Source organism: Coregonus clupeaformis, chromosome 25, assembly GCF_020615455.1.
Source record: "Coregonus clupeaformis isolate EN_2021a chromosome 25, ASM2061545v1, whole genome shotgun sequence".
Taxonomy (NCBI): Eukaryota; Metazoa; Chordata; class Actinopteri; order Salmoniformes; family Salmonidae; genus Coregonus; species Coregonus clupeaformis.
Window position 1 is genome coordinate 9,673,497 of NC_059216.1, and position 13,119 is coordinate 9,686,615.

The 13,119-nt window shown below is 42.1% G+C and overlaps 1 protein-coding gene across 1 annotated transcript in view; it reads right to left on the minus strand.

Moving 5' to 3' along the window:
• Window positions 1-5,830: 5,830 nt before the first annotated feature.
• The window catches only part of acp7 (acid phosphatase 7, tartrate resistant (putative)), a 33,568-nt gene continuing 26,279 nt past the window's right edge, over window positions 5,831-13,119 (minus strand). Inside the window, exons 11-14 of the mRNA XM_041847605.2 lie at window positions 8,096-8,163; window positions 7,928-7,999; window positions 6,338-6,475; window positions 5,831-6,176 (exon numbers count right to left, since the gene is read on the minus strand). Coding sequence (XP_041703539.1) covers window positions 6,111-6,176; window positions 6,338-6,475; window positions 7,928-7,999; window positions 8,096-8,163 — 344 coding nt within the window. The 3' untranslated portion in view covers window positions 5,831-6,110. The remainder of the gene's footprint in view (window positions 6,177-6,337; window positions 6,476-7,927; window positions 8,000-8,095; window positions 8,164-13,119) is intronic.

A 13,119-nucleotide genomic window follows, 5' to 3' on the forward strand; every position in this document is an offset into this window, starting at 1 on the left:
GGCCAGTCAAATTCTTCCACACCAATCTCGACAAACCATTTCCGTATGGACCTCGCTTTGTGCACGGGGGCATTGTCATGCTGAAACAGGAAAGGGCCTTCCCCAAACGGTTGCCACAAAGTTGGAAGCACAGAATCATCTAGAATGTAATTGTATGCTGTAGCGTTAAGATTTCCCTTCACTGGAACTAAGGGGCCTAGCCCAAACCATGAAAAACAGACCCAGACCATTATTCCTCCTCCACCAAACTTTAGTTGGCACTATGCATTCGGGCAGGTAGCATTCTCCTGGCATCCGCCAAACCCAGATTTGTCCGTTGAACTGCCAGATGGTGAAGCGTGATTCATCACTCCAGAGAACGCGTTTCCACTGCTCCAGAGTCCAATGGCGGCGAGCTATACACCACTCCAGCCGACACTTCGCATTGAACATGGTGATCTTAGGCTTGTGTGCGGCTGCTTGGCCCTGTCAACCCATTTCATGAAGCTCCCGACGAACAGTACTTCCAGAGGCAGTTTTGAACTCGGTAGTGAGTGTTGCAAACAAAGACAGATAATTATGACGCGCTATGCGCTTCAGCTCTCTGCGGTCCCGTTCTGTGAGCTTGTGTGGCCTACCACTTCGCGGCTGAGTCGTTGTTGCTCCTAGACGTTTCCACTTCACAATAACAGCACTTACAGTTGACCGGGGCAGCTCTAGCAGGGCAGAAATTTGACGAACTGCCTTGTTGGAAAGGTGGCATCCTATGATGGTGCCACGTTGAAAGTCACTGAGCTCTTCAGTAAGGCCATTCTACTGCCAATGTTTGTCTATGAAGATTGCATGGCTGTGTGCTCGATTTTATACACCTGTCAGCAACTGGGTGCGGCTGAAAAGCCAAATCCACCAATTTGAAGGTGTGTCCACATAGTTTTGTATATACTGTATAGTGTATGTGGTTGTCCCACATAGCTATCTTAAGAGCATCTACTAAATTACTTAAATGTAAGGGAGTGTGAGACTGGCAATTAACAGGAGGCATGCGCACTAGGCTAGGCCATCGGCACGTACTGTTCGATGTCCCAGGCCTCAGACGCCCGTGTCTCTGTCTCTCTAGTCTCAACAGACCTCTAACTCTCTCTGAGCTACTGTGGGGCTCAGTAAATTAACAACCTGCCAGTAGACCCCTACGTGTACAGATTACGGACTTCTTTAGCGACTGAATACCATCAGTAGCGCAGCAGCCACTCTGCATGTGTACAATGTGTAACTTCAACTTCCTGTGTAGCCTACCTCTAAAGCCCCATACTGTGATGGTAACGGCTTCCTTTTTTTAACCTTTGGATGTTGATCCATGTGACGAGTTGTAAAACCTTTTGAATTTACAGGGTCTTCATTTTTATTTATTCACTTGACAGAATGGTTATGTACAATGACGGAAAAAAGTATTTGATCCCCTGCTGATTTTGTACGTTTGCCCACTGACAAAGAAATGATCAGTCTATAATTTTAATGGTAGGTTTATTTGCACAGTGAGAGACAAAATAACAACAAAAAAATCCAGAAAAACACATGTCAAAAATGTTATAAATTGATTTGGATTTTAATGAGGGAAATAAGTATTTGATCCTCTCTCAATCAGAAAGATTTCTGGCTCCCAGGTGTCTTTTATACAGGTAACGAGCTGAGATTAGGAGCACACTCTTAAAGGGAGTTCTCCTAATCTCAGTTTGTTACCTGTATAAAAGACACCTGTCCACAGAAGCAATCAATCAATCAGATTCCAAACTCTCCACCATGGCCAAGAACAAAGAGCTCTCCAAGGATGTCAGGGACAAGATTGTAGACCTACACAAGGCTGGAATGGGCTACAAGACCATCGCCAAGCAGCTTGGTGAGAAGGTGACAACAGTTGGTGCGATTACTCGCAAATGGAAGAAACACAAAATAACTGTAAATCTCCCTCGGCCTGGGGCTCCATGCAAGATCTCACCTCGTGGAGTTGCAATGATCATGAGAACAGTGAGGAATCAGACCAGAACTACACGGGAGGATCTTGTCAATGATCTCAAGGCAGCTGGGACCATATTCACCAAGAAAACAATTGGTAACACACTACGCCGTGAAGGACTGAAATCCTGCAGCGCCCGCAAGGTCCCCCTGCTCAAGAAAGCACATACAGTGGGGAAAAAAAGTATTTAGTCAGCCACCAATTGTCCAAGTTCTCCCACTTAAAAAGATGAGAGAGGCTTGTAATTTTCATCATAGGTACACGTCAACTATGACAGACAAATTGAGATTTTTTTCTCTCCAGAAAATCACATTGTAGGATTTTTTATAAATTTATTTGCTAATTATGGTGGAAAATAAGTATTTGGTCACCTACAAACAAGCAAGATTTCTGGCTCTCACAGACCTGTAACTTCTTCTTTAAGAGGCTCCTCTGTCCTCCACTCGTTACCTGTATTAATGGCACCTGTTTGAACTTGTTATCAGTATAAAAGACACCTGTCCACAACCTCAAACAGTCACACTCCAAACTCCACTATGACCAAGACCAAAGAGCTGTCAAAGGACACCAGAAACTAAATTGTAGACCTGCACCAGGCTGGGAAGACTGAATCTGCAATAGGTAAGCAGCTTGTTTTGAAGAAATCAACTGTGGGAGCAATTATTAGGAAATTGAAGACATACAAGACCACTGATAATCTCCCTCGATCTGGGGCTCCACGCAAGATCTCACCCCGTGGGGTCAAAATGATCACAAGAACGGTGAGCAAAAATCCCAGAACCACACGGGGGGACCTAGTGAATGACCTGCAGAGAGCTGGGACCAAAGTAACAAAGCCTACCATCAGTAACACACTACGCCGCCAGGGACTCAAATCCTGCAATGCGAGACGTGTCCCCCTGCTTAAGCCAGTACATGTCCAGGCCTGTCTGAAGTTTGCTAGAGTGCATTTGGATGATCCAGAAGAGGATTGGTAGAATGTCATATGGTCAAATGAAACCAAAATAGAACTTTTTGGTAAAAACTCAACTCGTCGTGTTTGGAGGACAAAGAATGCTGAGTTGCATCCAAAGAACACCATACCTATTGTGAAGCATGGGGGTGGAAACATCATGCTTTGGGGCTGTTTTTCTGCAAAGGGACCAGGACGACTGATCCGTGTAAAGGAAAGAATGAATGGGGCCATGTATCGTGAGATTTTGAGTGAAAACCTCCTTCCATCAGCAAGGGCATTGAAGATGAAACGTGGCTGGGTCTTTCAGCATGACAATGATCCCAAACACACCGCCCCTGGCAACGAAGGAGTGGCTTCGTAAGAAGCATTTCAAGGTCCTGGAGTGGCCTAGCCAGTCTCCAGATCTCAACCCCATAGAAAATCTTTGGAGGGAGTTGAAAGTCCGTGTTGCCCAGCGACAGCCCCAAAACATCACTGCTCTAGAGGAGATCTGCATGGAGGAATGGGCCAAAATACCAGCAACAGTGTGTGAAAACCTTGTGAAGACTTACAGAAAACGTTTGACCTGTGTCATTGCCAACAAAGGGTATATAACAAAGTATTGAGAAACTTTTGTTATTGACCAAATACCATAATTTGCAAATAAATTCATAAAAAATCATACAATGTGATTTTCTGGATTTTTTTCCCTAATTTTGTCTGTCATAGTTGACGTGTACCTATGATGAAAATTACAGGCCTCTCATCTTTTTAAGTGGGAGAACTTGCACAATTGGTGGCTGACTAAATACTTTTTTCCCCCCACTGTATACAGGGCCGTCTGAAGTTTGCCAATGAACATCTGAATGATTTAGAGGAGAACTGGGTGAAAGTGTTGTGGTCAGATGAGACCAAAATCGAGCTCTTTGGCATCAACTCGCCATGTTTGGAGGAGGAGGAATGCTGCCTATGACCCCAAGAACACCATCCCCACCGTCAAACATGGAGGTGGAAACATTATGCTTTGGGGGTGTTTTTCTGCTAAGGGGACAGGACAACTTCACCGCATCAAAGGGACGATGGACGGGGTCATGTACCGTCAAATCTTGGGTGAGGTACCTCCTTCCCTCAGCCAGGGCATTGAAAATGGGTCGTGGATGAGCATTCCAGCATGAAAATGACCCAAAACACACGGCCAAGGCAACAAAGGAGTGGCTCAAGAAGAAGCACATTAAGGTCCTGGAGTGGCCTAGCCAGTCTCCAGACCTTAATCCCATAGAAAATCTGTGGAGGGAGCTGAAGGTTCGAGTTGCCAAACGTCAGCCTCGAAACCTTAATGACTTGGAGAAGATCTGCAAAGAGGAGTGGGACAAAATCCCTCCTGAGTTGTGTGCAAACCTGGTGGCCAACTACAAGACATGTCTGACCTCTGTGATTGCCAACAAGGGTTTTGCCACCAAGTACTAAGTCATGTTTTGCAGAGGGGTCAAATACTTATTTCCCTCATTAAAATGCTAATCAATTTACACAAATTTGTTTTTTTCTGGATTTTTTTGTTGTTATTCTGTCTCTCACTGTTCAAATAAACCTACCATTAAAATTATAGACTGATCACGTCTTTGTCAGTGGACAAACGTACAAAATCAGCAGGGGATGAAATACTTTTTTCCCCTCACTGTATGGGTTACGGTACAGTACCTATTTTCTTGTATACTGCATTTTAACAGCTGGAGTCTGTTAGCTCAAACACACGTTGAGTAGGGCTGGTGGGCTGCCAGGAACTATCCCAGGCAGCATGCAGCTCCTGATTGTTGTTGAGTTGGACAAGTCAACTGAGGCTGCAGCATTTTAGACTTGCCAAGTAAGGATCAGTCATCTTGATGGAATGACGAGAGACTTGATCTTTTAAACATATTTCCAGGTCTTGGCCAGTGGAAAACGTGCTTGGTGCAGCAGATAGGATATGGCCTGGTGGTGCTACCCAGACTATCCATTAGTCTGCCTGTGAGGACCCAGGGCAGGCTGAGTTAAAGGAGCCCATTGTTTGTCCGAGATGGCCTGCCGGGTGCATGCCGCTTCTCGAGAAACTAACTGACAGAGACACAGGATTTATTCATGCTAGTTATAAAAGGCACAGAGATACTTGGAAAGACAGGATTTATTGATATAGTTAAAGTCTGATGCCTTGTTAAAACAAGTACCATTCTTATCAGGACAGTAAAATAAGACGATTTACACTGAGTCAATGCATTTTCCTATTGGTGCTTTAAACACCAGTTTGTTTGTTCCATTCTCAATAACATGACTTATTTTTTATGTTAGACATTTCACAGATACATACAAATCTAGGAAATATGAGTAGATGGTTATAAAATGTAGGCCCCTCACAACCATTTGTCAGGGGAAACTAACCACATTGTGTCCATTTCAATGAAACTAAGATGTACAGAGTTATGATTGTGATCTACTGTATAAAATAACTGTCACCTCAGGTTTGTGCCTCTCCCACTCAGATGATTCACTCATTTCGTCTTGATTCTGGAATAACCCATTTATAAAGGAGAGTAGACTGCATAAATATGAGCAGACTGCATAAATATGAGCAGACAGTTTGAAATCTGAAGATTTGCTTTTCCTCCCAATGTCACGCCCTGACAGAGTTTGCTAGTTGGTTTGGTCAGGGTGTGAGTATCTATGTAATGTGTATATCTATGTGTAGATCTAGTATGTTTAGATCTATGTTGGCCGGGTGTGGTTCCCAATCAGAGGCAGCTGTCGATCGTTATCTCTGATTGGGGATCATACTTAGGTAGCCATTTTGCCTACCTATGTTGTGGGATCTTGACTCTTGTTTGTGTGTAGCCATTGTGAGCTTCACGTTACATTGCTTTTGTTGTTTTGTCGTGTGTTAACTTAGTGAATAAACATGTATGCATTCCACGCTGCAACTTGGTCCAATCCTGTACTCAACGAACGTGACACCCAATTTGAAAAATGTGTGTCTAATTACTAACAGTCCTCCACGGCTGGGCCTGTGTTAGAAGATTTCCATTATTTGGAGAATAATACTTTTCCTATGATTGGTTTGATAGCAGTCAACAAACAGTGCAGTTCACAATGATTAGGTTTAAAAGTGCATTTCCTGAGAAGAGATGTTGATTTGATTGGCTGGGGTTCTTGCGGTCTTCAGAACCAGGCTGAGAAGCCGTGTTTTTCCTTCACCACCCAGATGCTGTCGATCACCTTACCATACTGAAACAGAAGCATTCTCCTTTATCACTGAGCCAACAAAACTGGATGAAGAGTGCAATTATTTATTTTCCCATGAAGTATATTACATATCAGTAAGAGGTTGCAGAAGACCATCCACTTTATAGTTAGGTATAGAACTGAGGACTTCCCTCTCCGCTCACCTGGTCATCGGAGACCTGCTCCAGGTACAGATGGGTGGTGTTGTGCACCTGCATGCGGGTGTATCCATAATCTGTACTGCGGAAGGCACTCCAGTCCCTCGGATTAGGGACGAACGGATCATGATTCTCACGGCAGCCCTGAAAAGATCATAGATATCCACAATCCAACCTACAGCGCCTAGTGAAAGTCTAAATACCCCTTGCACAGTTCACATTTTGCTGACTTGAAGTGAAATAAAAAAAAACAGATTACATTCGATTTTTTTCTCCCTAAAGAACATTTTCTACATTCATAAAAAACAAAGATCTTGATTGCATAGGTCTTCACACCCCAGAGTTAATACTTGGTGGAAGCACCTTTGGCAGCAATTAGAGCTGTGATTCATTTTGAATAAGATTCTACCAACTTTGCACAACCCTTAGGGCAATATATCTATTGTTTCTGTCGAAATTCCTCGAGCTCAGTAAATTTGGTTGGGAATCATTGATGGACAGCAATACTCAAACCTTGTCTCTGCTTTTCAAACAGTCAGGAGTGAGACTTGGCCACTCAACACCTCTTGGAAAGCCATTCTGGTGAGTCTTTGGCATGAACATTTGTGTAATTGTATTGTATTATTTTTTTTATCCCAGGGTTAAGTATTCAGAAGACTGAGGTAGGTTTTCCTCTAACTTTTTACCTGGGCTTTGCTCCTTTCATATTTATTTTGATCCTGACAAACTCCCCAGTCCGTGCCGGTAACAAGCATACCCATAACCTGCCACCACAATACAGAGGGTTTCACTCTGATGTGTTGTATTGGATTTAACCCAAACCTGATGGTCAAAAAATTTTAATTTAGGCACAAAAGTAATTGGAATGATTTCTTATCCTCCCCTGATCTATGCCTGTTTAAAAATGTATCCCAGACATGCATTTAAAGCTCATTGTTGGCTTTGAGGTTGAATCATTGTTAGACATTCATTAACCAACTAAGGGACCTTAGAGACTAAAATCATGAGAACCACTACTTTTGCAAACAGCTGGACCTCATTCAATAAATGTTATGAAAATATTTTCTCCTAAACTTATTTAGATGTGCCTCAGCATGGGGTGTGAAGACCTTTGCAATTAATTTATATTCAGAATTGTTTTATACGTTTTCTTTTACTTGTGGAGTAGGTTGTGTAGATCACTGAGAAAATCCAGATTGAACTTTTAGGCAGAAAATATATTAATACCGCGCAAGGCTGTGTAGACTTTCACTAAGCACTGTATGCTACTTCAGTCCTTTGATCGTCGATAGTGTCCCGTTTTCAGTCAAAGGTTCATGTTCTGTTTGTGGAGAGCCACGTGCCTCCCTAAAGCTCATTCTCAGGCTTCTTTGACATTTGGAACAGGACTATGGCTCTGGTGCTGTCCTGACAACACTTTGATATGGGGATGACCAACTCTTGTGGTTGGATGACCAAGAGTGTCCTGCTTTGTTGACGGCATTTATAAGGACGAAAACTGTTTATTTAATTGTGCACCAGATAAATAGCTGTTTAAATACCACAGCACACCACCCATTGACTGAAAAAGAGAGGTCAAAGCAGTGGTCTACTTACAGCAGAGCCTGTGATGATATGTACTGGGGCTTTGGGGTTCACATAAGGCTGTTCCATGCTCCCATTGAAGACCTGGAAGAGGAACATTAAAGGGCTCTTCAGTCTGTGACAAAACACTGATGGACAAGGAGTGTGTGTGTTGTAGTGATTATTCACATGGGAACTGACCTTGTAGCCATAGACAGGCCACAACCTCTCATATGTGTGTTCATGGGCCCACAGCTCCAGGTCCACTCCTGGAAAAAGACTTTGCATTAGTTGATATGACACTTTTCATACAGTACTTACCTGCAAATAGGCTTGGGCAATATACCGTATAATTTCAAAATACAGATGGTATGATTTTCAATACCAAAAATAAAGCCTTCAGAAAGTATTCACACCTTGACTTTTTCCACATTGTTGTGTTACAGCCTGAATTTATAATATAGATTTTTTTACAATACGCCATAATGTCAAAGTGGAATTATGTTTAGGTGTTTTGTACCCGATGCCTCTTTCCATTCATCAAATTGAGGGTGCACAGTCTGTATATTGTAATTACATTTTTAGAAAGGTTCACAAATTAATTTAAAATGAAAAGCTGAAATGTCTTGAGTCAATAAATATTCAACCCCTTTCTTATGGCAAGCCTAAATAAGTTCAGGGGTAAAAATGTACTTAACAAGTCACATAATAAGTTGCATGGACTCAGTGTGCAATAACAGTGTTTAACATGACTACCTCATCGCTGTACCCCATACATACAGTTGAAGTCGGAAGTTTACATACACCTTAGCCAAATACATTTAAACTCAGTTTCACAATTCCTGACATTTAATCCTAGTAAAAATTCCCTGTCTTAGGTCAGTTAGGATCACCACTTTATTTTAAGAATGTGAAATGTCAGAATAATAGTAGAGAGAATAATTTCTTTCATCACATTCCCAGTGGGTCAGAAGTTTACATACACTCAATGAGTATTTGGTAGCATTGCCTTTAAATTGTTTAACTTGGGTCAAACGTTTCGGGTAGCCTTCCACAAGCTTCCCAAAATAAGTTGGGTGAATTTTGGCCCATTCCTCCTGACAGAGCTGGTGTAACTGAGTCAGGTTTGTAGGCCTCTTTGCTCGCACACACTTTTTCAGTTCTGCCCACATTTTCTATAGGATTGAGGTCAGGGCTTTGTGATGGCCACTTCAATACCTTGAGTGTTGTCCTTAAGCCATTTTGCCACAACTTTGGAAGAAGGCTTTGGGTCATTGTCCATTTGGAAGACCCATTTGCGACCAAGCTTTAACTTCCTGACTGATGTCTTGAGATGTTGCTTCAATATATCCACATAATTTTCCTTCCTCATGATGCCATCTATTTTGTGAAGTGCACCAGTCCCTTCTGCAGCAAAGCACCCCCACAGCATGATGCTGCCACCCCCGTGCTTCACGGTTGGGATGGTGTTCTTCGGCTTGCAAGCTACCCCCTTTTTCCTCCAAACATAATGATGGTCATTATGGCCAAACAGTTATATTTTTGTTTCATCAGACCAGAGGACATTTCTCCAAAAAGTACGATCATTGTCCCCATGTGCAGTTGCAAACCGTAGTCTGGCTTTTTTTTGGCGGTTTTGGAGCAGTGGCTTCTTCCTTACTGAGCGGCCTTTCAGGTTATGTCGATATAGGACTCGTTTTACTGTGGATATAGATGCTTTTGTACCTGTTTCCTCCAGCATCTTCACAAGGTCCTTTGCTGTTGTTCTGGGATTGATTTGCACTTTTCGCACCAAAGTATGTTAATCTCTAGGAGACAGAACGCATCTCCTTCCTGAGCAGTATGACGGCTGCGTGGTCCCATGGTGTTTATACTTGCATACTATTGTTGGTACAGATGAACGTGGTACCTTCAGTGGTTTGGAAATTGCTCCCAAGGATGAACCAGACTTGTGGAAGTCTACAAAATAATTTCTGAGGTCTTGGCTGATTTCTTTTGATTTTCCCATGATGTCAAGCAAAGAGGCACTGCATTTGAAGGTAGGCCTTGAAATACATCCACAGGTACACCTCCAATTGACTCAAATGATGTCAATTAGCCTATCAGAAGCTTCTAAAGCCATGACATCATTTTCTGGAATTTTCCAAGCTGTTTAAAAAGGCACAATCAACTTAGTGTATGTAAACTTCTGACCCACTGGAATTGTGATACAGTGAATTATAAGTGAAATAATCTGTCTGTAAACAATTGTTGGAAAAATTACTTGTGTCATGCACAAAGTAGATGCCCTAACTGACTTGCCAAAACTATAGTTTGTTAACAAGACATTTGTGGAGTGGTTGAAAAACAAGTTTTAATGACTCCAACCTAAGTTTATGTAAACTTCCGACTTCAACTGTATAATTGTGTTAAGTCTCCCAGTCAAGCAGTAATTTTCAAACAGATGGAGCCACAAAGCCCTTGGAGGTTTTCCAATGCCTCGCAAAGAAGGGCACCTATTGGTAGACGGGTAAACATTTTAAAAGCAGACATTGAATATCCTTTTGAGCGTGGTGACGTAATTAATTACACTTTGGGTGGTGTATCAATACACCCAGTCACAACAAAGACACAGGCGTCCTCCCTAACTCAGTTGCCGGAGAGGAAGGAAACCACTCAGGGATTTCACCATGAGGTCAACGATGACTTTAAAACAGTTACAGAGTTTAATGGCTGTGATAGGAGAAAACTGAGGATGGATCAACATTGTAGTTACTCAACAATACTAACCTAATTGACAGAGTGAAAGGAAGCCTGTACAGAATACATTTTTTTCCAAAACATGCATCCTGTTTGCAACAAGGCACTAAAGTAATACCGCAAAAAATGTGGCAAAGCAATTCACTTTTTGTCCTGAATACAAACTGTTATGTTTGGGGCAAGTCCAATACATTACCGAGTACCACTCCATATATATATGTATATATATATATTTTTTTTTTTTTGGGGGGGGGGGGGTTCATTTAGCAGACGCTCTTATCCAGAGCGACTTACAGTTAGTGAGTGCATACCTTTTTCATACTGACCCCCCGTGGGAATCGAACACACAACCCTGGCGTTGCAAGCTCCATGCTCTACCAACTGAGCTACAGGAGGGCCATTTTCAAGCATAGTTGTGGCTGCATCACGTTATGGTATGCTTGTAATCGTTAAGGACTGGGGAGTAATTCAGGATTTAAAAAATAAACTGAATAGAGCTAAGCACAGGCAAACCCCTAGAGGAAAAGCAGACTAAACCAGGTTTCCACCAGACACTGGGCGATGAATTCACCTTTCAGCAGGAAAATAACCTAAAACGAGGCCAAATCTACACTGGAGTTGCTTACCAAGAAGACAGTGAAGGTTCTGGAGTGGCTGAGTTACAGTTTTGACTTAAATCTGCTTAAACTCCATGGCAACACCTGAAAATGGTTGTCTAGCAATGATCAAAAACCAATTTGACAGAGCTTGAAGAATCAAAAAAAAAAGAAAAGGCAAATGTTGAACAAGCCAGGTGTGGAAAACTCTTAGAGACTTACCCAGAAAGACTCACAGCGGTAAATCACTGCCAAGGGTGATTCTAACATGTATTGACTCACAGTGTTGAATACTTATCCAATATAAATATATTAGTGTTATATTTGTTTACAAAATGTTCGAATTTTTATTCCGCTCACGGGGGCACGTGCTACACCACTGCTTAAGTATAACTATAAGAAAATCAAAGATGTGTAAAATAAATTATATCCAGCTCAGGGCTGGATCAAGATCCCTGTTGCCTAAATTATTTTGTGCGTCCCCCCCAAAAAATGTTTTATATACACACACAGTACCAGTCAAAAGTTTGGACACACCTACTGATTCAAGGGTTTCTTTATTTTTTACTATTTTCTACATTGTAGAATAATAGAAGACCTCAAAACTATGAAATAACACATGTGGAATCATCTAGTAACCAAAAAAAGTATTAAACAAATCAAAATATTTTATATTTCAGATTCTTCAAAGTAGCCACCTTTTGCCTCGATGACAGCTTTGCACACTCTTGGCATTCTCTCAACCAGCTTCATGAGGAATGCTTTTCCAACAGTCTTGAAGGAGTTCCCACATATGCTGAGCACTTGTTGGCTGCTTTTCCTTCACTCCGCCGTCCGACTCATCCCAAACCATCTCAAATTGGGTTGAGGTCGGGTGATTGTGGAGACCAGGTCATCTGATGCAGCACTTCATCACTCTCCTTGGTCAAATAGCCCTTACACAGCCTGGAGGTGTGTTTGTCATTGTCCTGTTAAAAAACAAATGATAGGTCCACTAAGCGCAAACCAGATGGGATGACGTATCGCTACAGAATGCTGTGGTAGCCATGCTGGTTAAGTGTCTTGAATTCTAAATAAATCACAGACAGTGTCACCAGCAAAGCACCCCCACACCTACTCCTCCATGCTTCACGGTGGGAACCACACATAAGGAAATAATCAGTTCACCTACTCTGCGTCTCACAAAGACACGGCGGTTGGAACCAAAAATCTCAAATTTGGACTCATCAGACCAAAGGACACATTTTCACCGGTCTAATGTCCATTGCTCGTGTTTCTTGGCCCAAGCAAGTCTCTTCTTATTGGTGTCCTTTAGTAGTGGTTTCTTTGTAGCAATTCGACCATGAAGGCCTGATTCACGCAGTCTCCTCTGAACAGTTGATGTTGAGATGTGTCTGTTACTTGAACTCTGTGAATAATTTATTTGGGCTGCAATCTGAGGTGCAGTTAACTCTAATGAACTTATCCTCTGCAGCAGAGGTAACTCTGGGTCTTCCTTTCCTCATGAGAGCGGGTTCATCATAGCGCTTGATTGTTTTTGCGACAGCAGTTGAACAAACTTTCAAAGTTCTTGACATTTTCCAGATTGATTGACCTTCATGTCTTAAAGTAATGATGGACTGTCATTTCTCTTTGCTTATTTGAGCTGTTCTTGCCATAATTCAGACTTGGTCTTTTACCAAATAGGGCTATCTTCTGTATACCAACCCTATCTTGTCACAACACAACTGATTGGCTCAAACACATTAAGGAAAGAAATTCGACAAATTAACAAGGCATATCTGTTAATTGAAATGTATTCCAGGTGACTACCTCATGAAGCTGGTTGAGAGCTTCATGAGAATGCCAAGAGTGTGCAAAGCTGTCATCAAGGCAAAGGGTGGCAACTTT